Source organism: Stegostoma tigrinum, chromosome 6 (assembly GCF_030684315.1).
Source record: "Stegostoma tigrinum isolate sSteTig4 chromosome 6, sSteTig4.hap1, whole genome shotgun sequence".
In the NCBI taxonomy this organism is placed as follows: domain Eukaryota; kingdom Metazoa; phylum Chordata; class Chondrichthyes; order Orectolobiformes; family Stegostomatidae; genus Stegostoma; species Stegostoma tigrinum.
In genome coordinates, this window is record NC_081359.1 from 97,550,787 (window position 1) to 97,577,731 (window position 26,945).

At 40.4% G+C, this 26,945-nt stretch overlaps 1 protein-coding gene across 5 annotated transcripts; it reads left to right on the forward strand.

Annotated features, from left to right (window-relative positions):
- Positions 1 to 459: 459 nt before the first annotated feature.
- On the forward strand, positions 460 to 21,475 carry nipa1 (NIPA magnesium transporter 1). Of its 5 annotated transcripts, none has more exons than XM_048532862.2 (6): positions 791 to 825; positions 5,232 to 5,279; positions 10,109 to 10,261; positions 13,107 to 13,197; positions 13,813 to 13,973; positions 17,125 to 21,475. In XM_048532862.2, exons 3-6 carry the CDS (start codon positions 10,204 to 10,206, stop codon positions 17,634 to 17,636), a joined length of 822 nt encoding a protein of 273 aa, XP_048388819.1. In that variant the 5' UTR covers positions 791 to 825; positions 5,232 to 5,279; positions 10,109 to 10,203; the 3' UTR covers positions 17,637 to 21,475. The 5 variants fall into 5 exon arrangements, with proteins under 5 accessions (XP_048388818.1, XP_048388819.1, XP_048388820.1 ...); XM_048532863.2 differs by lacking the exon at positions 791 to 825 and adding an exon at positions 3,229 to 4,480; XM_048532861.2 differs by lacking the exon at positions 10,109 to 10,261 and having other exon boundaries at positions 460 to 825.
- The last annotated feature ends 5,470 nt before the right edge of the window (positions 21,476 to 26,945 follow it).

The window sequence follows — 26,945 nt, forward strand, 5'->3', positions numbered from 1 at the left end:
GGTCTGGGTGGGATGCTCTTTTGGTGCAGACTGGATGGGCTGAATGTCCACTTGTGGCACTATAGGGATTCTGTTGTGATCACGGGTGTGCCCAGAACAAAAGACAAAGACAATCTGGGCTGATTTCTTGGTGTTGAAATAATTGGCTTCCAGTAATCCTTTTAACCAGTGCAGAACCAACTATTCTGATAGAATGGAGAAAAAAATAGATGTAGAGTACCAAGGGATAGCAAGACATGCTGGAGTCTGAGATAACACAGGGTGGAGCTGGAGGAATACAGCAGGCCGGGCAGCATCAGAAGAGCAGGAAAGCTGGCATTTCTGGTCCGAAGCACCAGCCCTTATATTTGCATCTCTGACATTGCAGCGTTAGTACTGTAAGGGGGAGCTCTCTGCTCAGGCGAGGAGGAATCTCTTGAAGCAGTACATGTATCCTTCTCTCTCAGTGCGCATGTGTTGGAAAGCTGGGTGTGTCGTTCAGAGTACGGAAGCGATGTTTTAATAACTTTTCCCTTGGAAAAATAACTTCAATGATAAATGCTCTTCAGCCAGTTAGAAATTAAAGGCATGGGAGCTATTAACTGCTCATAGCATTTATTTTAAGAAGAGGGAAAGAAAAGATTGATGGTTAGAGGGTGCAGCAGGTGGCTGATTAAGCGCAGTGCTGGGAGCGCGAGCAGGTTACCTGGCCAGGTGAGCGCGGGATGGACCCCGAGCAGGCTACAAGTGCCACTCTGGGACTTGGCATCGCCCTGCTCGCCAGCCTAGTCAATGGCTCCACTTTCGTCTTGCAGAGAAAGGGCATTCTTCGAGCTGAGAGACGAGGTTTGTAGTCAATTGGGTAACCTCACTAACTTCCCCTCCCCCCGCAAAAAAAGCAGAAATCTTTGCATGTAACGCTGACGCCGGAAGCGAAATATGAACATGTTTAGCGGTCAATGCATGCGCCGAACAAGTGTTATTGAGTCACAAGCTTCCTACGGAAAGCGTTGAGTCATCCACACAGCCTGATTCCCTTCTAAAACTGCGGCGCAGATTGTCAAATGCTGGTCGCATCTCATGATGTGTGTTCATTGTAGAATCTCAACTCTGCTAGAAACAGTGCTGATGGAGCTGAATTCTAAGCGTCTTCCCCCACCCATCCACTAATGAGCCAATAAACCATTTTGCAAAGTGGGCGAAATGTACACTTTTGGATAACAGCCATCTACACTTGAAAGTAATTTCTAATTTTAATTGAAAATGTAATGTAAGGAATCAGCAATTTCAGATTTGATTTGCATTTTGTCTCAGTTTGCACCAATTAAGAAAGTAAGATTAACACGTTATTTTGTTCCAAAACATTTGTGCTGGAATAAGATTTATGTTTTGCTTATCAGAACAGAAAAGTATTTAAAATTAGTGTATTTTCTAGTCTGCACTCCCATTCGCAGCATTGTCTTGTAAGTGAAAAATATGACTTTATCCAAAATGGATGTTTTGTGGATCCCACCTAAGCAGATCTAATCTTAAAGTTATTAATTCTCCCCCATCTTGGAAAAATAATGACTACCACAATGGTTTTATATCCTTGGTTACAGTTCATGAAATATTGGTACGTGGCACTGAAGGCAGCCCTGTGGCAAACGTTTCAGTCGAAATATCTCGACTCAGTCCCACTGTCTTTTCATAGCCCTGTTTTCAGATTTAAATGTTTTTTTTATTTCACTCAACAGATACAATGGTCTTTTGATTCAAATATCTTCTATTCGAAAACTTGCCATGTTAAAACTCTCCTCTATCCCTTAGTGACATTTAAATGATTTCTTTATACTGTATGGATTTTGTAACCAGAGGAAGTTCTGTTTTTGCTATTCACAATTTAACATCATTTTAAAATCACCGATTGAATTTCTACTTGTTTTTCTTTGCTGTCATGGAAAAGTTCCTGTATCTTAATCCTGTTCTCATTTGTTAATATCGTGTTGGTAAACATATGCTGCTAAACTGTTATAATGGGGTGCCCAGTGCTCTCTGGCCTACTGAAGAAATTCATCAATATTTTACATTTTTATTTTATACTGCATTTCTAAAAACAAAAAACTCTTGGATTCTATTGTGGCTATATGTGCCTACACTTGAAGATAAAGGGAACAATATCTGTCAACCTCTTTGTTCAGCAGCATCCTTTTTGTGCCTTTGGAATAGTCATAGTCTAGAGGACAGGAAAGAGGCCTTTCAACCCATTCACCAAAAACAATGACCGAACTATTCAAATTCCATTTTCCAGAACTTCACCTGTAGACTTGTATGTCATGGCATCACAAGTGCACTTTTCAATATTTTGTAGATGTTATGTGGATTTCTGCTCCTACCACCCTTAAAGGCGGTGAGTTCCAGATTCCCACCATCCACTGGTCATTGATCCTCCCAATGAGGGGAAAAGTTCCTTCCTGAATACCCTTTGCCCCTCATAATGTTTAACACATTAATCACGCCCATGCTCCCCTCAGTCTCCTGTGCTCCAAAGAAAACCCAGTCTGCCCAATTTCTTTTCATATCTAAAACTCTCCAACCCAGGCAACATCCTGATAAAACTTCTCTGCAACCTTTCCAGTTCAATCACATCCTCCAACAATGTGAATTTCAGAACTGCACACAGTACTCTAGCTGAATATGTATTTTCATTAATTACATTTTCCCCAAAATAAATTACCTTGTACTTTTCCAGATTAAATTGCATTTGCAACTTGGTGTTCTGCTAACTAACCAGTTAATCCTTAAAGTCTATCTTGTTGTTTGACCAGCCCCTACTTTTGTGGCATTGACAAATTTGAATAACGTGGTCCCCATGTCGACGTCCAAATCATGCACTTATGTATATCATAAAACAGAGCTACAGTGAGCATGTATTTGTGTGCTGTTACACGTTATATGTGAATACAATATCTTGCAGACTCCTGGAAATATTACTTACAATTATTCCTAATCATGCAACATCCATTTACGATACCTCTTTATTTCCTATTGGCAAAACTTTGCAGTCAGTGGTGACGCATTTAATTTCGTGTGAGATGCCTTATGCAAATCAATTTGCATCACATCTGTCAAATCAGTAATTTAAATAATCTTAAGCTTGTCAAATGTGACGTTGTTTAGATTTTATTTCAAAATGAATATACACTCGGACTGTGTTGTTGGCCGACTTGCTATCCACAGCTCCATGGGCTCGCAACATTGGTCCCAGACCCATCTGCTTTTTCCCATTGTCCTCAATAAACTGATTGAATGGTCCTTTGTGGTACATAAGAGCGTTATCCACAATATCTGTCTTTCAATCCTTCACTGAATTTACTAACATGAAATTGAGGTTTCCTTAACATTATAATAGAAAGATTTAATAGATTGGTTTCATATAAAAAATTCAAAAACATAACCATTTTAAATAAGATAACTGTAGCTCTCACCTATGCCTGTGTTCACAACCTGTATATCACATCTAATTCAGAAATACAGTTTTCTGTATAAATTCAGAAAACCAAAGTTTGAAAAGACAATGTTAAGTTTTTATTTTTTTTATTTAAAAGCAAGCATTGCCTATTTACAAGCAAGTTGTCTGCAGCAAAGTACCCAGAATAATGCAGCTCAGAGTATCCTGAAAAAAATTAATGGAGACGATATATGTTGGCAAATTTTGATAATAAACCTATTCCTTGGCTTGATTATAGAAACTACTTTAGGTTGAGAGGCTAGTCAGTAAAATGTATTTTTGTATGAAACGATAAAGGATGGTGGCTGATTTGGGAATGAAAACCTTTACGGCTGAACAGACAAATTATTTTAAAGTGGGTGCATTCCAAGATGAGCTCCGTCAAAGGCACCATGTATGCAACTCTGAGCAGGATGCAATGTTCAGATGTTTGTATGAAGCTACTGTTGACTGATTTGAGAAACACTGCATGGTAATCAAGATAGGGTGAATGTTTTCAGCAAATTGTCTTATAGTATAAGTGCAATTGGACAGAAGTCAAGAGAAGCTGACAGGAAAATAAAAAAAAAAGCCAAAATAGTGTAGCCATGAGGAACTAAGACAGGAACCAACAGGACTGAAACAAACCAAACATGAATCCACTTTAAGATGTGAGAAATTAGTAAGAATTGTCTTTGGAGACTTGTTTGTTTGTTTGTTTGTTTCTGAATGAAATGAAGTTTGGCAAACAGCTCTTTTGTGCAGAGTACTGCAGGGACAGATAGTGCTAGAAGTCAGAGGTGAAATTACCACGGTCTTAACAGACCATAGAGCTGCTCTCACATTAAAGATTTTTGAGAACTGGTGATGGTCAACCTGACAACCTAGGGGTCACCATACCTCAGACAAGAGAAGTTGAAGGAGTAATCTCACAGTAATCTAACTCCTGCATGGGATTTGAATCTGCATTGTTGACATCACTGCGTCGCAAACCAGCTGTCCAACCAACTAAGTTAACTCAACCGACATAAGGTAATGTTCGGTAGATTATTGATAGGTGTAATAGCAAAGGGATATTTGAATGTGGATGCATTTTTTAAAGATGACACGGATACAGAAATATTGCGGAAAAATACAAATGGAATTCTTGGCACTTGATGGGGGAGAGGGCCCAGTCAAAGAAAGTGTGGGGACCACTTGGGAGCTTTTAAATTTGTTTGGTATGGTCTTTAAACAGGAATTTCATTTAAGAAGTAACAGACCACACTAAAAGTTGAACTAATAGCATTATGCACACAGTGAAAAATTTACTTGACCACCCCCCAGTAATTTGGGAGGTGGTCCCTTTCAGCTTTCATGTGGCTTTTCAATAATTTGTCAGCTGAACTCTAATCATTTCATTTCTATTGTTTGTATGAGAATCTGGTTCTAAGTAGGTATACTGACCTATTTATTATGTATCTATACAGCGACTTCTGCTTATTTCCTCTTGAAGCTGACCAAAGTGTAACAGTAACACATTTCATAAAAAAACGCTGCTTCCTACTGAAGTTGGCAAAATGTTTGACCACAAGCACCCATGTGCTATGCAAGTTGTCAAACATTAAATAAGTGACCTTAATTTCATAAAATGAAAATCTCCACACCCTGGCTTGCCTGTGATAGCAGTCAGTAGAGAGGGACGTGAATCACTGATTTTTGTTTTTGAGGTATTGACCCTGTTTGTGACACAGACGTCTTTCAGTTACTAATGAGAAAATGCCAACTCTTCCCTTTTTGACAGGTGTTTCCTATTTAACAGAATTGGCTTGGTGGAGTGGAACTGTTGGAAGTAAGTGCCAATTTTAAACTTCTCATCCTCATTTGCACATCCTTCCATGGCCTCTCCCCTCACTATTTGTCTAACCTGTATCAGGCCCATAAGCATTGTGAATTTTGACATTTTGCACATCCTAAATTTTATTTGTACTAGCTGCCTAGCCCCTGGGTTCTGGAATTCTATCTCTAAATCTTTCTGGCCGTCTTTCCTTATTTAATGTTTATTAACTCTTAAGCAAGCTTTTATTCATCTCTCTAAATATCTGCTATGGTGCGATATCAAAATTTTGATAGGACTCCTTCCTTGCTACATTTTGTTTTATTGAAGTCAGTACATAGATGCAAGTTGGTGTGTCATCTTTTTCCACTGCCTTACAATTTAAACTTTTAGAGTCATAAAATCCTATGAGTGGGAACAGGCTATTTGGCTTATTGAGTGAACACTGACCATCCAAAGAGATCTCGCCCAGACCCAACCCCATTGCCATAACCCTGCATTTCCCAAAGCCAAGCTATCTAACCTGCATATCTTTGCTCTGGTTTCCTCACACAATCCAGTCTCCACGCAGACATGGGGAGAACATGCAGACTCGACGCAGATAGTCACTCAAGGCTGGAGTTGAACTTGGGTCCCTGACATTGTGAGACAGCAGTACTAACCACTTAACCATTATGCTGCCTCCTTTCGCAGACCGGCTAGCTTCGGATAATGTTCAGTTTGCACCTTGGCACTTCAATGTGTTTTTAGAATGGCAATTAGTTATTGATATGTTAAACCTTCGAGTTCAGTGGATTCATTGAATGTCTTCTCTCACGCCTGCAGAACATTGAGAGCAACTGTTTTGTGAGGGAATGGTTATGAAAGGGTTAATTTTGAAGATTGCGTGAGGCTCCAACCTGATGCTGTGGTACTGACTAAGTGGGGAAAGGTAGCATCTTGTAGAGTGAAAAATCTTTGATCATGTGGTTTTTTTTTGCCACAGTGAGTTTGGGCTCAAGATAGATTAATTGAGAAGACAAAGTCAAGAACTGTCCATAACACCACAAGAAATACTAACAGCAGTAGGTTATTTGGCCCCTCGAGCTTGTTCCACTATTCAATGGGATCATGGATAATCTGACAGTCCTCACATCTGTTTTCCTGTGTTTCTACCATAACCTTGGATTTCTTCCACTGATCAAGATGTAGCTTTCTCATACATAAGGACTCTGTTTCCACAGCTGTTTGTGGGAAGGTATTCCAAAGACTCTCAAACTTTTGAGGGAAGAAATTCCTCCTCATTGCTTTCTTAAATGGACACTTTTTTAGAAGTTCTGAATCTAAGCCTTCTGGTCCTAGATTTTCTCAGGAGGGGAAACATCCTTTCAGCCTGTCTTCAGGTTTAGACTACAAGCTAACACTTTATTTTAATACTAAATACATGGTAAATTTAATTATAGATATACCAGTCTCTGATATTACATGAGGTGAGGACTATTTATCTCAGCTTTCTCTTGAGACTCTGTTTCTAGTGCAGCAAGGTCACAGAATCATAGAATCCCTACAGTGTGGAAGCAGGCCTTTCAGCTTGAAAATTCTCAATGGGAAGGAAGAGAAGCTATTGGTTTCCATTTTGAATGAGAGTGAATGCCTCCATTGATGAAAATAATGACATTGTTGGACTTGGACTCCAACTATAAGGCTTACCTGCCTGGTGAGTTATGTGCAGAGTGTCCTACATATATTGGCAGATGCGCTCTCCAGACTAACTGTAGTAAGCCTCTAATAAACAGAATCATAAGAGTCATTAAGCACAGAAACAGACTTAAGTCAAACCAGTCCACACCAACCACGTTCCCAAACTAAACCAGCCCCATCTGCCTGTGTTTGGCCCATTACTCCTCCAAACTTGTCCTATTCATGAACTTATCCAAATATCTTTTTAAACGTTGTACCTGTATCCGTCAATATTTCTAGCAGTTCATTCCACACATGAACTACTCCCTGTGTAAAAATAAAAAGTTATCCTTCTGTCTTTTTTTATAATTTTTTCCTCTCATCTTAAAAATACACCCCCTGGTTTTGAATTCCTCCACCTCTAGGGCAAAGACCCTTGTTATTCACCCTATCTATGCTCCTCACTATTTTACAAACCTCAACCTGTAAACCTCCTATTCTCCAGTGAAAAATGTCCCAGACTATCTAGCGTCTATTTGTAACTCAAACTGTCCATTGCTGGCAACATCCTGGTAAATTCCTTCTGAACACCCTCCAATTTAATAATATCCTTCCTACAGCAGGGTGACCAGAACTGTACACACTACTCCAATAGAAGCTTCAGCAATATCTTGTACAACCTCAATATAACATCCCAACTCTTATTCTCAAAGGTCTGAACAATGAAGGCAAGCCAAGCTTGCTAAATGGTTTTTAAATATCAACCAATGATGAAAATTTCAAAGAATAATGTACTTGAACCCCTAGGCATCTGTTCTACAAGACGATCCAGGGTCCTAACATTAATTGTGTAAGTTTGTTTGTATTACCAAAATCTCTCATATATCCACGTTAAATTCCATGTGCCATTCCTTAGCCATTGACTCGATTGATCAAGATCTCTTTGTAATCTTAGCTAACCTTCTTCACTGTCCACTATACCACCAATTTTGGTGTCATCTGCAAACTTGCTAACCACGTGTCTACCATATTCTCATCTAAGTCATTTATACAAATGACATGTAAAAATTGACCCAGTACTAATCCCTGTGGGGCACTGCTAGTCACAGGCTTCCTGTCCTAAAAACAATCCTCCAGCCACACTGTCTCCTAGCATAAAGCCAATTTTGTATCAATTAGCAAGCTCACTCTGAATCCCATGTGATCTAATTATACTAATTAGTCTATCATGCAGAACTTTGTCAATGGCTTTACTAACGTCCAATTAAACAATGTCTACCACTCTGCCCTCATCAACCTTTTTGGTTATTAACCATTATTTTTAATTACTTGCATTAAAAATAACTCAGTCAAGTTTGTGAGACATGATTTTCCTCACACAAAACCATGCTGATATCCCTAATCAATTCTTGCCTCTCCAAATGTATGCAAATCCTATCTGATGATGTCTTGTAAAAACAATTTGTTTCCAGAAACTGATATTATGCTAACACATTTGTTTATGAAATTGAGTGTAGTAACAAGCCAAGATACAATAGCCAAAACTCGAGCAACAGGAATAGAAGGACTGAGAATGTGTTGCCATTCACTAGTATTGTGATGAAGATTGGCCAGGCCTGAGGACCAATGGGTTGGTCATGAAGACATATCTTGAACATTTAAAGCATTTCATGTCCAAGGACAACTTACTGGATTAAAGTCAGATCATTCCAGATTCTCTCCAGGAAAGTATCCTAAATGAGATGCGTCAGGTGGACTTGAGATCACCAAGAGCAGAGCCAGGATTGGATGATCAGTGTGGTGGCTAGGGATCTCAAAGGAGACTGAGGACTTTGATCTGTACTAGGTATTATAGTCTTAAGATACCAGTTAGGCAATTTAGGAAAGACATGAGGAACATCCTCATCCAGAGACTGGTGAGCCTATCAAATTCTCTACCACAGAAAATGGTTGAAGCCAAAACATTTGAGTGTTTTTATAAAGGAGTCAGTTGTAGTTCTTGGAGCTAAGGGGATCAAAGAATACGGTTTAACTGTGAAGTCAACCACTTTGACCAGACAGGGAGTTGAGTCTTCCATTTTCCATCAATCAGCAATTTTGATTGCAATAAAGGCACAATGGAGTGTAATTTAACAAGGTTATATAAGCCAAAAGTTTCCATTCAACTGTGGGCATCTTGTTGAGGGGACAAAGCGGGAACACAGTACTTAGCTGGATTATCAGTCATGATTATACTGAATAGTGGAGCAGGCTGAAAGGGCCAAATGGCCAACTCTTGCTATTTGGTATGTTTCTATGTGCAACTTGCTATATTCACAGGCCTGGGCAGTGAGAACTACTGATATCCACACTCTCCCCACCAGGTGATGGGAACAGGTGGCAGTGGCCTATTTATGTTTGAATTATTCTTGTTTGCTGTTGGCCGCTTGGCCAGTAAGTAGAAGTGAAAATATTATGTACCACAATCACCAATGTAACTGATGGAGCCTTGCGTGAAATCTGCATAAGATCCCTTACGTGATGATATTCAAGAATAGATCACAGTTGTGCTCATGAGTCTTTCAGCCTATTTGCAGCTAGTAATCAGCTCAACAAGATACCCACAGTCGAATGGAAACTTTTGGCTTATATGACCTTGTTAAATTACACTCCATTGTGCCTTTATTGCAATCAAAATTGCTGATTTGATGGAAAATGGAAGACTCAACTCCCTGTCTTGTCGAAGTGGTTGACTTCACGGTTAAACCCTTACAATTTTAATAATACATGCAAGAAAGAACAGTCTTTCTGGGAGCAGAGACCTACCCACGATAGTGGACATCACTGTGGGCACTCTTTGAAGCAAAACAGGTGTAAACATGGGATACAGGAAGGGGGTGGGTGGGGGCAGAGGTTGGGAGACAATCTCAGGGTAGATGTGTAAGTTCATGATTCTGAAAGGATTGATGGTGGCACCTGCAATAGTTTCTACCCAGTCTGATGTCCTCAGGACTTTGGTGAGGAAAAGGCAGAATATCGTAGGATCTTGCAGGTCTCCCAAAAATCTTAATAACAATATCTAACCGACTAAATGTAACTTGTACCTGATTCCTCTCACACACACAGTTGCATCTTGTCTAAGATGTGTCTCTTCTCATTTGAGACTCATTTTTGTCTTTTTTCCTTCACCACTGTGAACCAAATAGGCCTATAGCTCCCAGTTAAGGAAAGAGGGTGGTGGCAGAAAATGACTCCAACTGCAAGTCTGTAGTGGTTGACGTCCCAGCACTTGGAAACAGCAATGACAACAGAGGAACTCCTGACACATGACTCTGTGTGCTTTTCAATACTGCCTCCAGGTGAAATCACATTATTCGTGAAAGCAAATAATGGATCTCAGAAAAATAATGGAAAGTGGTAGAGAGTGATCTTGTCAGCTTTTGTGGCAAAAATGACAAGTTAATGCTTTGTCATAATCTTTCAGATTGGATAAATGAGGTTTTTTTTAACAGAGGAACAAAGTGAAGAAAGAAAGCTCAAATCAAAAGAAAATATCTGTCGACTGACTTGTAATATGCTTAAAAGAAAAGCAAGAGTTGGTCCATGCATGAAAGCTCTTCAGTTGTAAACCTTCTGCCCATCTTTTAAGATGCTGCTGAAAACCATCTCCTTTGAACAGATCTGTCTTAATATTGCATGTGTAGGTGTTACATGATCGTGCTCCTGTGAAACACCTTGGGACTTGATTGCTATCTCAAAGATAAGCTATTGTTACTCCTCAACTGGCGGAGGTCACCATGAAGGTCCTACCTTTTCAACCTCTTCCCCTCATCTGATGCTTGGTGACCCTTCAGCTCAACCACCACAAAATGCCTCTCTCTAATAAGAGAGCAGTCCTGTTGTCGGAAGGCCATTGAGTTGTACAGCACGGAAACAGACCCTTTAGTCCAGCTCGTCCAAGCCAACCAAATATCCTAACTGATCTTAGATAACAAAGTGTGGAACTGGATGAACACAGCAGGCCAAGCAGCATCTCAGGAGCACAAAAGCTGACGTTTTGGGCCTAAACCCTTCATCAGAGAGGGGGATGGGGAGAGGGAACTGGAATAAATAGGGAGAGAGGGGGAGGTGGACCGAAGATGGAGAGAAAAGAAGATAGGTGGAGAGGAGAGTATAGGTAGGGAGGGGATAGGTCAGTCCAGGGAAGATGGACAGGTCAAGGAGGTGGGATGAGGTAGTAGGTAGGAAATGGAGGTGCAGCTTGAGGTGGGAGGAAGGGATGGGTGAGAAGAAGAACAGGTTAGGGAAGCAGAGACAGGCTGGGTTGGTTTTGGGATGCAGTGGGGGGAGGGGAGATTTTGAAGCTGGTGAAGTCCACATTGATACCATTTGGGCCTCAGGGTTCCCAAGCAGAATATGAGTTGCTGTTCCAGCAACCTTCGGGTGGCATCATTGTGGCACTGCAGGAGGCCCATGATGGACATGTCGTCTAAGCAATGGGAGTGGGAGTTGAAATGGTTCGCGACTTGGAGGTGCAGTTGTTTGTTGCGAACCGAGTGGAGGTGTTCTGCAAAGCGGTCCCCAAGCCTCCGCTTGGTTTCCCCAATGTAGAGGAAGCCACACCGGGTGCAATGGATACAAGATACCACATTGGCAGATGTGCAGGTGAACATCTGTTTGATGTGGAAGGTCATCCCGCCTCCTTGACCTGCCCATCTTCCCTGGACTGACCTATTCCCTCCCTACCTCCCCACCTACACTCTTCTTTCTACCTATCTTGTTTTGTCTCCATCTCAGTCCACCTCCCCCTCTCTCCCTATTTATTCCAGTTCCCTCTCCCCATCCCCCTCTCTGATGAAGGTTCTACGCCCGAAACATCAGCTTTTGTGGTCCTGAGATGCTGCTTGGCCTGCTGTGTTCATCCAGCTCCACACTTTTTGTTATCTTGGATTCTCCAGCATCTGCAGTTCCCATTATCACATCCTAACTGATCTTGTCCCTTTTGCCAGTATTTGGCCTTTATCCCTCTAAACCCTTCCTATTCATGTACTCATCCAGATGGCATAATTGTACCCGCCTCCACCACTTCTTCTGGTAGCTTGTTCCATACATGCACTACCCTCTGCTTGGAAAAAGTTGACCCTTGAGTCCATTTTAAATCTTGCCCGTCTCGCACCTTTTGGAACTATGCTGACTTGACCATTTATCCTTATGTGAAGCACAGTTCAAGCTGAAAAAAAACCACAGTAAAGGAAATTGGAGGTATTTGAGAGCCGTGGAGAGTATGCACACAGCTAAGTTGTGAGTGATGGCCTGGATTGTTTGTTTTCGTTTTTGAAAATGTACAGTTTTAATCATAAAGATACTTTAGGAGTTTTCTTTAGCTCTGTGTTGGATTTGGCATTTTCCTCTGAGGTTAGACCAGAGGTTGGCATTTTGTTACAAAATACATTGAAATGTTGTATAGTGTCACCAATCTCTGGCACCATCTTAGAACACAGAAAAATAAACCAAAACATAGAAAATAGAGGCAGAAAAATAAAGAGACAGAGTTCAACTTTACAATCCTTCTTGACAAGTTCTCTGCCATGGGCCTTGTGTCCAGGCACAAGTGACCTTTGCTGTCCTGGAACAAAAGTTGCCACTATGAGCCCTGGCTGGACCCTGCCAGTGCTGATGTCACTGATACTACCAGGTACCACACCAGCCCAAACTTGACTCCACCGCCACCATGAGTCGACTTTGGTCCCAACTCACTGATCCTGCCATTGCCGCAGGGTTTTGAACCAGGCCCAAATGCGCCTCTGCTACCACTCCAATCAATGCACGGTGGGCCCACTCGCCCAATGCCATGAGTCCACGCCGTGCCTACTCACCGATGCTGTCACCGCAGCTGAGCTCCTCATCAAGAGGTAAGTTAAATAGAAGAGGGGGGAAAAGGGGAATAAAAGAGAAAAGAAAAGGCAGATGGAACGGGATGAGCCCCAAGTTTGGAAGCCCTGTTCGACTGCAGTGTTACCAAAAAAAACATCCTGAGGTTGATCTCTGTAGATTAATGCGGTGTCACAAACTGTTGCTGTGATTCTGCATCACCCTCGTACCCTTTGAAATTATTCTTGTTTAGTTTTGGTAGAAGTAGTTAAATGCTTCTTTTGTTTCGAAACCATCATGAATGAACTAATATTAATTTTCTTTTTGTTACAGTGGGACTGGGTCAAATAGGAAACTTCTTCGCTTACAACACTGCCCCTGCTGCATTGGTAACACCACTAGGAGCCCTCGGTGTCCCATTTGGGTACTATTTTTCACTTGAGTGTGGTTGTAGCTTTGATCTATTGCATGGAAATTGGTTCTCGTTGTGGCCAGTTGCAGGCCTGTGTTGAAGCACTTTGTCTCGTGCCTCTTCTAGAACACCACTTTAAAAAACTTACTTCTTTGAATAAACCTGTTCTCGTGATAAGTATCAAAAGATCATACTGCTGGGGAGACTATTGATAGCTTAATGATGCTAAACTAATAGAAACTATCAATTACTGTTATGAACCATTCCTAAGTTTTCTTATTTACTGATTTGGTTACATCTTCTCTGAAGGACAGCTTGGAGCAAGAATCTCCATGTTTCCTGAGTTAGAGCACCATAATCTTCATAGAATCACAATCTAATGTTTAAAATATCAGATATTATAATCCAGTCTCGAACTGTAATTAGAGATAATTCTATGTATTAATCCAATGGAACAGTGTATTACTGAAGAAATGAAGTAGCAGCTGCTTTGAATTCTTCTAATAACTTGGCAGGAATCGATTTGCTATGGGTCCTGATGTAGTAATTGTTTGTTCAAGTGCAAGTCATTAAATGTGCCTTTTCTTTCACCCACACACTCCTTTTCTGCCCTGGGCTTCTTTCTAGGTCACTCTTGGCTTCGTATATGTTGCAGGAGAAACTGAACCTGTTAGGAAAACTAGGATGTCTACTCAGTTGTGCAGGTTCAATTGTGCTGCTTATTCATGCTCCCACAACTGAGAATGTAACATCAAGGTTACAACTAGAAGAGAAGTTGGCAGACCCAGGTAAATCGGAGTAAATGTAATATTGTGACGTTCATGTGAATTTACGTGGATGGACGGGCTGTAATGCTGATCGCTAAAGCACAGTGGTCACTCTTTGGCATAACTCAGTGGGTGGCACAGTTGTTAGCACTGCTGCCTCACAGCGCTAGGGACCCGGATTCGATTCCACCCTCAGACAAGTGTCTGTGTGAAGTTTACACATTCTCCCCAGTGTCTGCGTGGGTTTCCTGCAGGTGCACTGATTTCCTCCAACAGTCTAAATTTGCACAGGAAAGGTGGATTGGCCATGTTAAATTGCCCATTGTGTTCCAGGCATGGGTGGAGTAGCCAAGAGAAATGCGGGGTTACGGGGATCAGGTAGAAGAGGGTGGGTCTGGGGGATGCGCTTCGAGAGTCGATGTGGAATGGATGCGCTGAATGGCCTGCTTCCACACTCTGCAGATTCTCTGATGCTATTCTAACTGCTCCATCAATTAACTACCATTTCTTCCTCTTCTGAATTTTTTTCAATCCAGCCTTAATTCATCATAAACTTTAGCTTTGAACAATGGCTTTTTCATAGAAAATCTTGGTCAAGTTTGCTTTTGGAAAACACCTTGTTGACAGGCTTTTCCTGATTCATTTAAGCCAAACATATGAGGTTGTCATGTAAGCTCTTTCCCTTCACCATTCACAGGTGTCAGCTGATAGTTACACTCATTCCTACTCTGATAATTTGTTAAATTCTTTCAACTGGGACTGGAGACAATGGGTTAATGGTTATGACACTGGACAAGTAACCTAGGGACCAAAGCTAATGATCGTGGTACGCCAGGTTCAAATTCCACCTTGACAGCTAGTGAAATTTAAATTACATTCATAAAGTCTGGAATTGAATGCTAATGGTAACCATGAAAGTATCAAGTCAACAAAGTATGGAGCTGGAGGAACACAGCAAGTCAAACAGCTTTAGAGGAGTGGGAAAGTCGAACTCTAGTTCTGAAGAAGGTCGCAACCCGAAACATTGACTTTCCTGCTCCTCTCATGCTGCCTCAACTGCTGTGTTCATCCAGCTCCATACTGTGTTGACTCTGACTCCAACATCTGCAGTTCTTGAAAGTATTGGTGATTTGCCATTAAAAACCAATTTGATTGATCTTGTGTTGTTGGAAATCTGCTATTCCTCCCTCACCTGGCCTACATGTGATTCTAGAACAGTAATGGTCACCTTATTGTGTTACAGATTTTTGGCAAGCAAGGTGAATGTGACTGACTCTTCACAGATCACTGAAATAACCAAGCCAGCCATTCCAAGTGCAGTTGGGATGGGCAACAAATACTGGAGTTGCCTGTGGCACACACATCCCATCAGAGATTTTTTTAAATAAAATCATTTAATACCCAAACCACTAGAAATCTAACGGTATCATCATCACCTTCTTTAAAAGTGGTATCATATTAGTGTGTTTTTCAATCTGTTGTGACCTTGGCAATATTCAACACCATTATATAAAAAAAAATTAGCTGTCCTCCCTAATCTTACTTGGTATCTTGGGTAAGTACCTTTGTTTTGAATACCTTTAACCTGTGACTTGCATTCTGATTTTCTTCATCTCCTAGCTTCAGTGTTCTGTACTTTGGCCATGGTCCTTTTAACTAGATCTCAAAGTTGAAACAAGCTGTAATGTTTAGTTGCTTTGTGTGGTGTAATAAATATGAAATCCTGATTAGGAAGTGCTGAAGAAACGACATGGGGCAAGTAGGTGCATTGCTGTGTTTTTGTTCAAGTAACGTTTGTTTTTATTCGTTTCTGTATCTGTTTAATATTGCAGTAGTTGCATCTTCCACTAAAGGATGGAAAATTCAGGCTTGACTAAGCTTGCATGTTTCTATTGCATTTCCTGATGTGTGGTTGAGAGCACTGGTGCAGCCATACTGTCCTTAGTCTGAGAATTGTGCATTTCAGGGAAATGGAATTGTAGATCCATATAGCACGCAAACATCCATTGGGAGTGACAGTAGCAGTTTGGCCTCTCGAGCCTGTCCTGCCATTTAATAAACTATGGCTGACCTGATTGTAACCTGAACTCCACTTTTCCATTGACTTATGATAGCCTGTCACCTCCTTGCTTGCCAAAAATCTATAACACAATAAGGTGACCATTACTGTACACAGTATTCCAGATGTAGTCTCACATGTATAACTGAAGCACCTCCGTACTTTTTTTTTTGCTCCCGTCCACAATAAAAAATACCATTCTAATAATTGTCCTAATTACTTGCTGTACTTTCATGCCAACTTTATGACTCATGCGCTGGATTCACGGGCCCCTCTGCAGACTCTCATCATTTAGATAATATGCTTTAACGTTCTTCTCACCAAAATGCATAGGGGCACATTTTCCCAAATTATCTTCCATTTCCTGGAAGTTCGCTCATTGACTTACCTTATCTATTTTTTTTATAGCCTCTAGTCACAACTTACTGTTCAACCTATCTTTGTGACATCAGCAAACTTAGCGAGCATACATTCAGTCCCTTCATCCAAATCATGTATGCAAACTCTAAGCAGTTGGGGCCCCAGCACTGATCCCTGTGGAATGCCACTCATTACATCTTGACATCCAAAGCAGTGCAAGCTATGAATACAAGAACAAAATACTGCGGATGCTAAAAATGCCAATTGAAAACAAAATACTCAGCAGTCTGGCAGAATCTGTGGAGAGAGAAATAGAATTAATCTCTAATGTAGAATCGCTGCCCTGAAACATTGACTCCCATATCTGTCTCCACAGATGATGTGGAGGTGCTGGCGTTGGACTGGGTTGAACAAAGTCAGAAGTCTCGCAATACCAGGTTATATCCCCTTCGTTAGGGGTTGCACTCTGAAAGCTTGTGATTTCATATAACCTGGTATCATGTGACTTCTGACTCTCTCCACACATATAGCCAAACGTACTGAGTATTTTGAGCTGTGTCTTTTGCTTTTGGTCCTTGTTACAGACCAAGATCACTTCATGCATTTGTGCCAGTGCCAGAATGATTAATGTCAATAACATGGTCTGACGTGACGCCAGCAGTTGTTTTATAACAGAGGGTTGGGGTTGGGGGAAGTGGTCAATTTAAAAAGCACCTGTTTTTGACGAATCTTTCATAATGATTCTTTTTACAGTGTTTCTTGGTTACATCTGCATTATTTTCGCACTTCTCATCCTGCTTATTTTCTGGATCGCACCCTCCCATGGCTCCACCAACATCCTGGTTTACATTGGCATTTGCTCATTACTGGGGAGCTTTACTGTGCCCAGCAGTAAAGGCATAGGTTTAGTAGCTCAAGACGCATTTAGTGATAATCCATCAAGTCGAAGAGCCCTCTGCCTCTTTGTCATCCTGCTGGTAACATTAGTTTTCAGTATTCTTATTCAATTTATATACATTAACAAGGCTTTGCAGTACTTTGACTCATCCATCTTTAGTGCAATATACTATGTGGTTTTCACAACTTTGGTCATTCTGGCATCTGCTATCCTCTTTCGAGAGTGGAGTGATGTTGGATTTGTAGATTTTCTTGGAATGCTGAGTGGATTTATCACTGTTTCGGTGGGAATCATACTCTTGCAGGTTTTCAAGGAATTCAGCATCTCTGCCAGTGAATTAAGAAAAATCACTTCAAAGAAAAACTGAAACATAAGATTGTACAGATTCTTTCATAAGTTGTGCTTCAGATTTTGAACAGATAATGCTTCTACACTAGTAAGGATTGAGGATGTTTAGAACACAGGTATTTGAAATTGCAACATATGTAATTTTTCCCCATATCAAATGCACTTCTTACCCCACTGTTAACTACTTCCTATCCTTCACTTGTTCATTTGAGAAAATCTTGAGGAGCTTACTCCTGAAGGTAGAGCAATTACAGACTCTGCAGAAATAATAAGAGGTATTGTTTAAAGAGGAAAAGGAAAAGAGGCTGAATTTAGATTGTGTTTTTCACCGCTTCATGAGGTCTGAAAATGCTTTACAATACATTTTATGTTTTAGTCATTATTGCAAAAAAATGGCAGGTAGTTTACACAGAACAAACTCCCCACAAACAGTACTGTGATGTTGACCAGAATTCTCTTTGTGCTTAAATATTGGTCAATTCACCAGCAATAACTTTCTTGCTCCTCTTTGAAATAGCGGCAAGAGATCTTTATGTCTGAGAGTGAGCAATTCAGGCCTTAATGTTAACATCTTGCAAAGTGCAGCATTCGGTGCCGGGCGCTAAAGTGTCAGCCCTCTGACTGAGCAGTAAGTGTGATAGCCATTGAGTCATGGATGACGAGGGCTGGTCCTGGTCATGTCCTTCTGCCCTTCCCACCCATCCCTCAGGCTTTTATTTCCCTGTGAAAAATAACCATCAGCTTAGCAACTGCCCACATGCATTACTAATAGTATGAGAGGGAGATCATGTGGAGAGACCCATATGCTGTTACTTAGATATTGACACAACTTTGTATTAACACTGCATTTGGGCTGTTTCCAGAGGCAACTGTCATGAAAGAAGTTGCTTGGAATTGTGATGCAACAGAAGCTTGGGAAATGCTACACACTAATAAAAACTTAGAAGCAATTATTATGTGTTGGTAATTCACTTTTTTTTTCTCTTTGTACTTTTTTTTAATCTGGTTGCAAAATAGTTACTGGTTCATTTTGAAAACTGAAATCTTAATGTGACTCTTTTAATTCATGCACGAAGTAGCAGCAATGGATTGAATTTTTGAGCACTGAATTATCTTCAGTAAACAAGCTGAGGCATCATTAGGGATATTGGGAAACTTTGCGAATTAACATAGAGTATGATTCTAGTGAGTTTTGAGAAGATTTGTAGCTTAGGTTGAGGTTCTGAATGTGAGTTTGCTTGCTGAGCTGGAAGGTTAGTTTTTTTTTATTCTGATCTGGGTACGGGAACAGAGGGAAATGAATGCAGTTATACATAGATCATTGAGAGTGGTCCAAGAGGTGGCAAGAGCAGTTAATAAAAGTTACTGAATCTTGGGGATTTTTTAATAGAGGCACAGAGTACGAGAGAAAGAAGTTAGTGCTGAATTTGTATACGACCCTGTTAGACTGTGTACAGATGAGTACCACACTATAGGAAGACCGAAAGGATTGGAGGGAGTGCAGTTGCAAGAATGGTTCCAGTAATGAAAATTTCAGCTATGAGGATAGATTGGACATATTTGGAACGTCTTCCTTGGAAAGAGGAAGGCTAAGAGGAAATCAAGTGAAAGTTTTCAAAATCACAGTGGAGCTGGACAGAGTTGATGGGAGAAACTGTTGCCACTCCTAAAAGGATCATGAACAGGGGAGCACAGATTTATAGTCATTGGTAGAAGTAGTAACCGGAATGTTAGAAACATTTTCACCGTGAATTAACAAGGTGTAGAGCTGGATGAACACAGCAGGCCAAACAGCATCAGTGGAGCAGGAAAGCTGAATGTTTTGGGCCGAGAAGTACTTGGAATTGTGGTAGAGGCAGGTTCAAATAAGTCATTCCAGAGAGCAATGCATCTATTTAATAATCATCTAAAGTGCAAGGAAATGGGAAAGAGGCAGGAAAATGGCATCAAGTCATGGTGCTTATTTGAACAATTGATTCACGATGGACCAAATAGCCTGCTTTCTGCAGTGTAATGCTTTTGTGATTCTGTAAATTCAGTCAGATATTGCATTTGCCTGGCTCCCAGTGAGTGTTACACTGTAAATGTTCCTTAATGGAAATATAACACAAGATTAAACTAAACATTAAAAGTCCGCAAACCTTCAATGAAACAATAAATTATGTGCGTGGCTATAATTAGGAAGCTAAAATGACTTTGCATGCATTTCTTTTAAAAAAAATTTGTAGATTTTTAAAGAATAAATATAATTTGCTTCTGTATATTTCAACAGAAAGTATTGTTGCAGCATATGGTGAAAATGTCTACGTTCATGTCTCCTTTTTAAAAATATAACTCCTCTTGGAATTGAAATGCTTAAATGTAGAACAATGAAAAAGAACTAGGTTTAAGAAACTCTTAAACACTCCTGAATAATTACAGTTCAGAGAAAGGTCTGTATTTATTTGAGGCTTAGCATTATAAGGTTAAACCCTTTCTTGGTAGAGGTGATACTTCTACAGTTGTCTTCATGAGGGATTGATATTATTTAATTAGGTCTTATTCGAAAGAAAATTTGAAAACAACACACAAATAAGGGGAAATCTTAAAATATCGATATACTTTTCAAATCAAAGGACCAGCTTAGAATTGGAATTAATTGGTTTAAATTTCTATTTTGGATATACCATGTGCACTGCATTGATATGGAGACAAACTGCCATTTGGTGGTTTTTCTTTGTTATCTCCAACATTCCCCACACAAACTGGCAACTCCAATTAGGGCTAAAACAGAAAGGCAGAATTTGACAGATACAAAGAGCAATCAGAAATCTAGAGGGTCTCTTCAATGTATGTAAATTAGAGGCCTGAAGAAATCTCTGTGGAAAGTAGCAGGAACATTGAGGAAAATCAAAGTGAATCTCTGAGAGTGTTGGCACATCGTGTTTTTGTCCCAGGGACAACTGAGAAGCACTCGACATCCAGGAAAATGCAAGGAAATGCTTGGGTGGAAATAAAAATAGAACAGGGAGTGTTCTTCTGAGATTTTTGGTCTTAAAGTATAAGTATAACCTTTCACCAGAACAGGCCGAATGAAAGGTCACCAAGCTGATGTCTTCTGATGAAAGATTGCAGATTTGAAATGTTAACTGTCTGTCTCTCTTCCACCCCTACCTCTTGCTTACTATCTTTCCAGCAGCTGCAGTCAGTTCTGCTGAGTGTTTCCAGCATTTTATGTTCTTGTTCTAGATTTCCACTATCTGTTTATTTTGCTTTTGTTTCAACCTCACAATTTCTGAATTTAGAATAAAGCTTGAATTACTTTTATGACATGATTGAGCAATAGTTCCCCTGAATGTATAAATTAAAGTCCATTGTTGATTATTTCTCTGATCTTATGAAGGTTAAGATGCACTGAATAAAGGTCATCCTGACTTCTGATTATAAATTAAATAACCCTTTGAAGCTTTAGTACAGTTTACTTTGTTTCAGTTGGGTGAGTGCGCTAACAATTTGTTTTACAGCCTTTTTTTAAAAAAAGGGCTTTTCAAAATGATGGTTGTGAATAATTTTGTTTTATTAGCACAACACATTTGGCTTTATTGACCATTAGTGTTTTGAAAATTCAGAAGTAGCACTAAGTTTGTTTAATTCCTAAGAATTTTATTCTGAGTTGGCATTTCAGTTTTGCCCCCAACCTTTTTGTTCAACTGCAACTGTGGCATTCAAAATGTGATCAGATATTTAATATTCTGAAGTAATGGATGTTTAATTGTATTAATGATCCTGCTTGAAGTGTGCGGGAAATCTGTTTGGATTTAATTATTTTATCTAGTTTGCATTAAGCTTGTATTAAACCGACAGCGTGTTAAATAAATTTTGTGATAAGAAAACTTTCTATTGCTGAAATTAATAGAGAACTGTATTGCAAAATTGGAAAGTGTGGTGATTTATCGAACTGATGTAGTTATAATTTTAATCCATCTTGAAAGTTTGAATTATTCTGCATCAGGGCTGAGGATGTGTGAAACATTTCAATGTGACAAAGTAATTTGGAATTCTGTCTGATATGTGCATACATAATCTGTGTGTTTTATGGCATAAATAGAAAAGTACCTCTTGTATATTTTTCCTATGTACTGATTTAGAATGTCATATTTTAACCTGAATGCAGTAATAAAGACTAATATGCACAATCTATGTTGACAATGTTTTTTTTCCATTCCTAGAAACTAGGAGCAGGAGTAGGCCATTTGGCCCATCAGTAAGATCATGGCTGATATCTGTGCCATATTTCTGCTTTCTGACCATGCCGTTTCAGGCCCTTGCTATCTAAAAATTTACCAACCTCTTGAATATATTCAATGACTTGGCCTCCATAACCTTATGTGGTTGTGAATTCCATGGATTGATCACCCTTTGGGAAGAAATGCTTCTTCATCTGTGTCCTAAATGGCATACTTTACAACCTGAGATGGTGACCTCTGGTTCTAGAGTCCCCACCCTGGGGAAATATCCTTCTTACATCTGGACTGTCTAGCCCTGTTTGAATTTTATGTTTCAATCAGATCCCCTTTCATCCTTAAACTCCAGTGAACACAGGCACAGTCAAACCAATCTCTCTTCATAGAGCAGTCCTTCCAACATCAGTTGTAAACCTTTGCTTCACACCCTCTATGGCAAGAACATTCTCTCTTTCTTTATGCTTAATAAGCAAGGCTCATTATAACTGCAGTGAGACATTCTTGCTTCTGAAATCCAATCCTTTTGCAATGAAGGCTAACATACCATTTGCCTTACTAATCGATTGCTGCACCTGCCTGTTTACTTTCACTGAGGTACATAAATGAAATAAATGTCCTTATACACATTTCCCAATATCTCACCGTGAAATAGTACTCTCATATATGACGTGACATTTATCCACGTTAGACTGCATCTGTCATATGTTTGTCTGTACACTCATTTGGATCACCCTAAAACCTCCTTGCAACCATTTTACAACTATCAATCATACCTAGTTTTGTGTCATTGGCAAACTTGGAAATGTTGCATTTTGTCCCCTTATCCAAGTCATTTATGCATATGTAGCTGTAGCACACTACTGGTCAGTGCCTGACACCTGGAAAAAGACCCATTTATTCCCGCTTTCTTTCCTGTCTGTCAATCAATTCTCAATCCATCCCTGTATATCACCCTCTATCTCATGTGCTTTAATTTTGCTCACTAACATCTTATTGGGATTGTAATAAAAGTTGTCTTGAAATCCAAATAAGTTTTATTGCAGAGAGGAAAGTGTTAAACTACATTTTTGGTATTTTCAGTTTCTTACTCAGTACTTGAATTTGGATTTTGAGCTATTTGTATCAGCCATTGTTTTATGATTATCAAAGTTAATTCATTAAAGTACAGATAAATCCTTGAGCAAATAACAGGTTTTATACAATTTATCAATGTTTCTATCTACTAAATTCATGAAGGGTCTAGGCCTGAAACGTCGGCTTTCCTGCTCCTGAGATGCTGCTTGGCCTGCTGTGTTCATCCAGCTTCATACTTTGTTATCTCGGATTGTCCAGCATCTGCAGTTCCTCCTATGTCTGACTTCAAATTGGGAATTAGATTGTATTGTTTAAAGTTGAATAGGGATGGTACTATATACAATGGGGATGAGATTTACAGTTGCCCTAGAGTGGGAAGACAGTTTAGGATACATTTCTTTATTCAGAGAATTATGAGATTAAAAATGTATTTCTTTAGCAGGAAATGATGGAGACAATCGTGGTAGGGTTGGTTCCTGTTCTTGCCTGTGTTGTCCAGCAGAGGTCACTGAAAAATACTTACAAGTGGAACCTTTGACAGTGCAAGTCAAATGTTTTTGCACAATCAGTTTACTTTGCTTCTGCATTTCTTGAAAATATCGTAGCTATTCTGTGCCTGCAGTATACCCAGCTACATAAGCAGACTATAGAAAGCCGAGGAAGGGTCACAGGACCCAAAACATTAACTCTGACATTTTCCTCACAGATGCTGCCAAACCTGCTGAGCTTTTCAAGCAGCGTCTGTTTTTGCTCCTAATACAAAGCTGCACCTGTTTTTGCACAATTATATGTTTTGCTTTTTTAAAAAAAAGTTTGATGCTACCTTTTAACATTTGATTTGGTTAATTATATCTTTTGATGTTTCTTGTCCCCTACATGATTGCTTGGGAAGTTCAATTTTATTGTTTAAAGTTGAAATGGGATGGTACTATTTACTCTGGGGATGAAATGATAGGCTGTGGACAGCATTTAAAAAAAAACTTATCTAGCCTGAATTGAGGCAAGTGTTGGCCGAAACAAGCTGAACGAACAGGAAATTGCCCAAGGTCACGTGGGCTTGGCATGTATTCATTTCTCTGCTGTGATGGGAGTCATGAGAACTGTGGTATCTACATCAGCCAGCTCCCTGGTCAGCTCCAGAATGCTCAATTCTTTGAATATTTTTGGATAGTATCTATGAGCTCCTCATTGTTTGTCATTGTTCAGGGATGGAAGAGTATGACTGTGTGAAGGGGTTAAGTGGGACTCAGAAAACAGGACAGTCTTTGTAATTATTCAAATGTCACAAACTACTCATGGCACTGTGATACAGGAAGCCACTCCAGACTGAGAAATTAATGACATTAGTGGAGTAAAGAAGGAGGTTTTTCATAGTGCCTATGAGGAGCTAGGTGCCTAAATAACCAAGCAGTACCTCAAAGATCATAGTCTCTGCAGAGCCACTTGCATAGGGCAGATCAGATTTAGAGAGATGAATGCATGGCCCAATGACTGGTGTGAGGGAAGTGGGTTCTGGTTTTGGGGCCTGGAAGCAATAGTGAAGAAGGTGGAGTCTGCACTGATGGGGCAGTCTCCACCTGAACCTTTCTGGGGCTGGAGTTCTTGACAACCACATAACAAAACAGTGTGAGAAAGGGATTAAATTTGAGAAACAGTATATCTAAGAGTGGAGGCCAATGATGATAGGTATTAATTCAGGAAATTATAAACAAACTGTGATGGAAAGGTATAAACAGTATTAATCTGTCTACCAACAGAAGAGTCAAACACAAATACCACACACACACACACACACACACACACACACACACACGCGTGCGCCAGGCACTGACCATCTCAATAAGAGACAATCTAACCACCACCCCTTGATATTCAATTGTGGTACCATCGCTGACTCCTCCCACCACCCCCCAACCTCCATCAACAATCTGGGGTTTATCATGGAGCAGAAACTCAACTGAACTCGCCACATAAACGCAATGGCTTCCCAGACCAGGACAGAGGCTAGGAATAATGCGGCAACCAACACATCTGCCCCAAAGCCATGTACAATGCGCAAGCCAGAAGTGTGATGGAAAATTCCCCACTTGCTTAGATGTGTGCAGTCGGACCAACACTCAAGAAGCTTGACACCATCCAGGACAAAGCAGCCTGTTTGATTGGCACTACATCCACAAGCATCCACTCCCTCCACCAATGCACAGTAGCAGCAGTGTATACTATCTATGGGATGCACTGCAGAAAAATTCGCCAAATATCATCAGACAGCACCTTCCAAACCCACAACCACTTCTATCTAGAAGAACAAGGGCAGTAGAAATATGGGAACACCACCAACTCCAAGTTCCCCTCCAAGGCACTTGCTGTCCTGACTTGGAATTAAGTCATTGTTCCTAATCTGTTACTGGGCCAAAATCCTGGAATTTCCTCCCTTAATGGCATTGTGGGTCAACTCACAGCACATGGACTGCAGCAGTTCAAGAAGGCAGCTCACCACCACCTTCTCAAGGGCACGTAGGGATGGGCAATAAATGCTGGCCAGCTAGCAACATCCACATCCCACAAACGAATACATTAAAAAGAACTAAAACTCAAGGGTCTGTATCTGAACAAGCACGACATTCAAAACAACATTCAAAATTTGATCCCTTTCTCACAGTATTTATTCAGCCATGGAGTTATTCTGCACAGAAACAGGCCCTTCAGCCCATGATGTCTATTCCAACCAACAAACACTAAAGTACGTTAATCCTATTTACCTGTAGTTGGTTCATAGCCTGCTATGTTCTTGCATTATAGTGTTCATCCAGATGCTTCTTAAATGTTGTAAGTTACCTCCCTCCATCACCGTCTCAGACAGCAAGTTCCATATTGCTACCACCATCTGGCTTAAAGTTTTTTCTCACATCTCCTGTAAGCCATTTATGCCTCACGTGGTCTATCCAGTCTTTCCTCATAACTGAGACTTTCCATTCCAGGTCATATCTTGGTGAATCTCCTCTGCACCCCCTTCAGTGCAATCACATCCATCTGATAGTGTAGCAACTTTACCTTTTATTGTAAATCTCACTCAACTCTCTCAATATTCACTCTGTCCACCACTGATGCTCAGTCGCAGCAATGGGTGCCATCTGCAAGACGCACAGCAGAAATTTATCAAGGCTCCTCCTATAACACCTCCTAAACTTATGGACATTGCCATTTAGAAGGACAAGCGTAGCACACACGTGGGAATACCACCACCTGCAAGTTGCCCTGGGAGCCACTCACCACCCTGACTTGATGTAGCAGTGCCAGTGTTGGATTTGGGTGGACAAAATCGGAAGTCATACGTCACCAGGCTATAATTCAATGGGTTTATTTCAAATCACAAGCTTTCAAAGCACTGCTCCTTCATCAAGTGGTGACTAAACTGACTTGCGGCATAATCTATGATGACACCCATCGACAAGAGGGAGTACAGAATAGGAACCTGAGAAAGGAATGTCATCAATCTCAAGGCCAAGGATTAAAGCCACTTCCTGGAACCACCTGCCAAATGCATGACTGGAGATGTGTTTCTAGGATCAGGCCCATCAGCCACGCAAGGACCCATTGAAGCCATGACCAGTGACATGAAATTTCCTCGATAGACAATCATACTCTTGGTGTAGTGAGTAATTGCTGATGATTGTTGTGGCTAAAGGGTGTGAAGGAATTCCCAATGAAAACTGTACTCTCTGCTATAGTTCTGTATTTCATGTATGTTTATTTTTAAAATAGATAGCCTTGCTGGACTCATAAAATCATCGAGGCTGATCACATGATTGTATATCCCAGGAGTTTCTGAAATCCCTACATTCTGTGGCCATTCCAGCTAAAGATGAGATGAAGGACTTAGAGACACATTGTCTGTCTCCATTCATCTCAAAATAGATTCATCTCAAGATGCATTAGCTAAAAAGGGCACTGATACTTTCAGTCACCTCATTACCTTGCAATGGAAATTCAGATAGGGGAGGTTAAAATTAGACCGTTTCCTTAGCAACCTT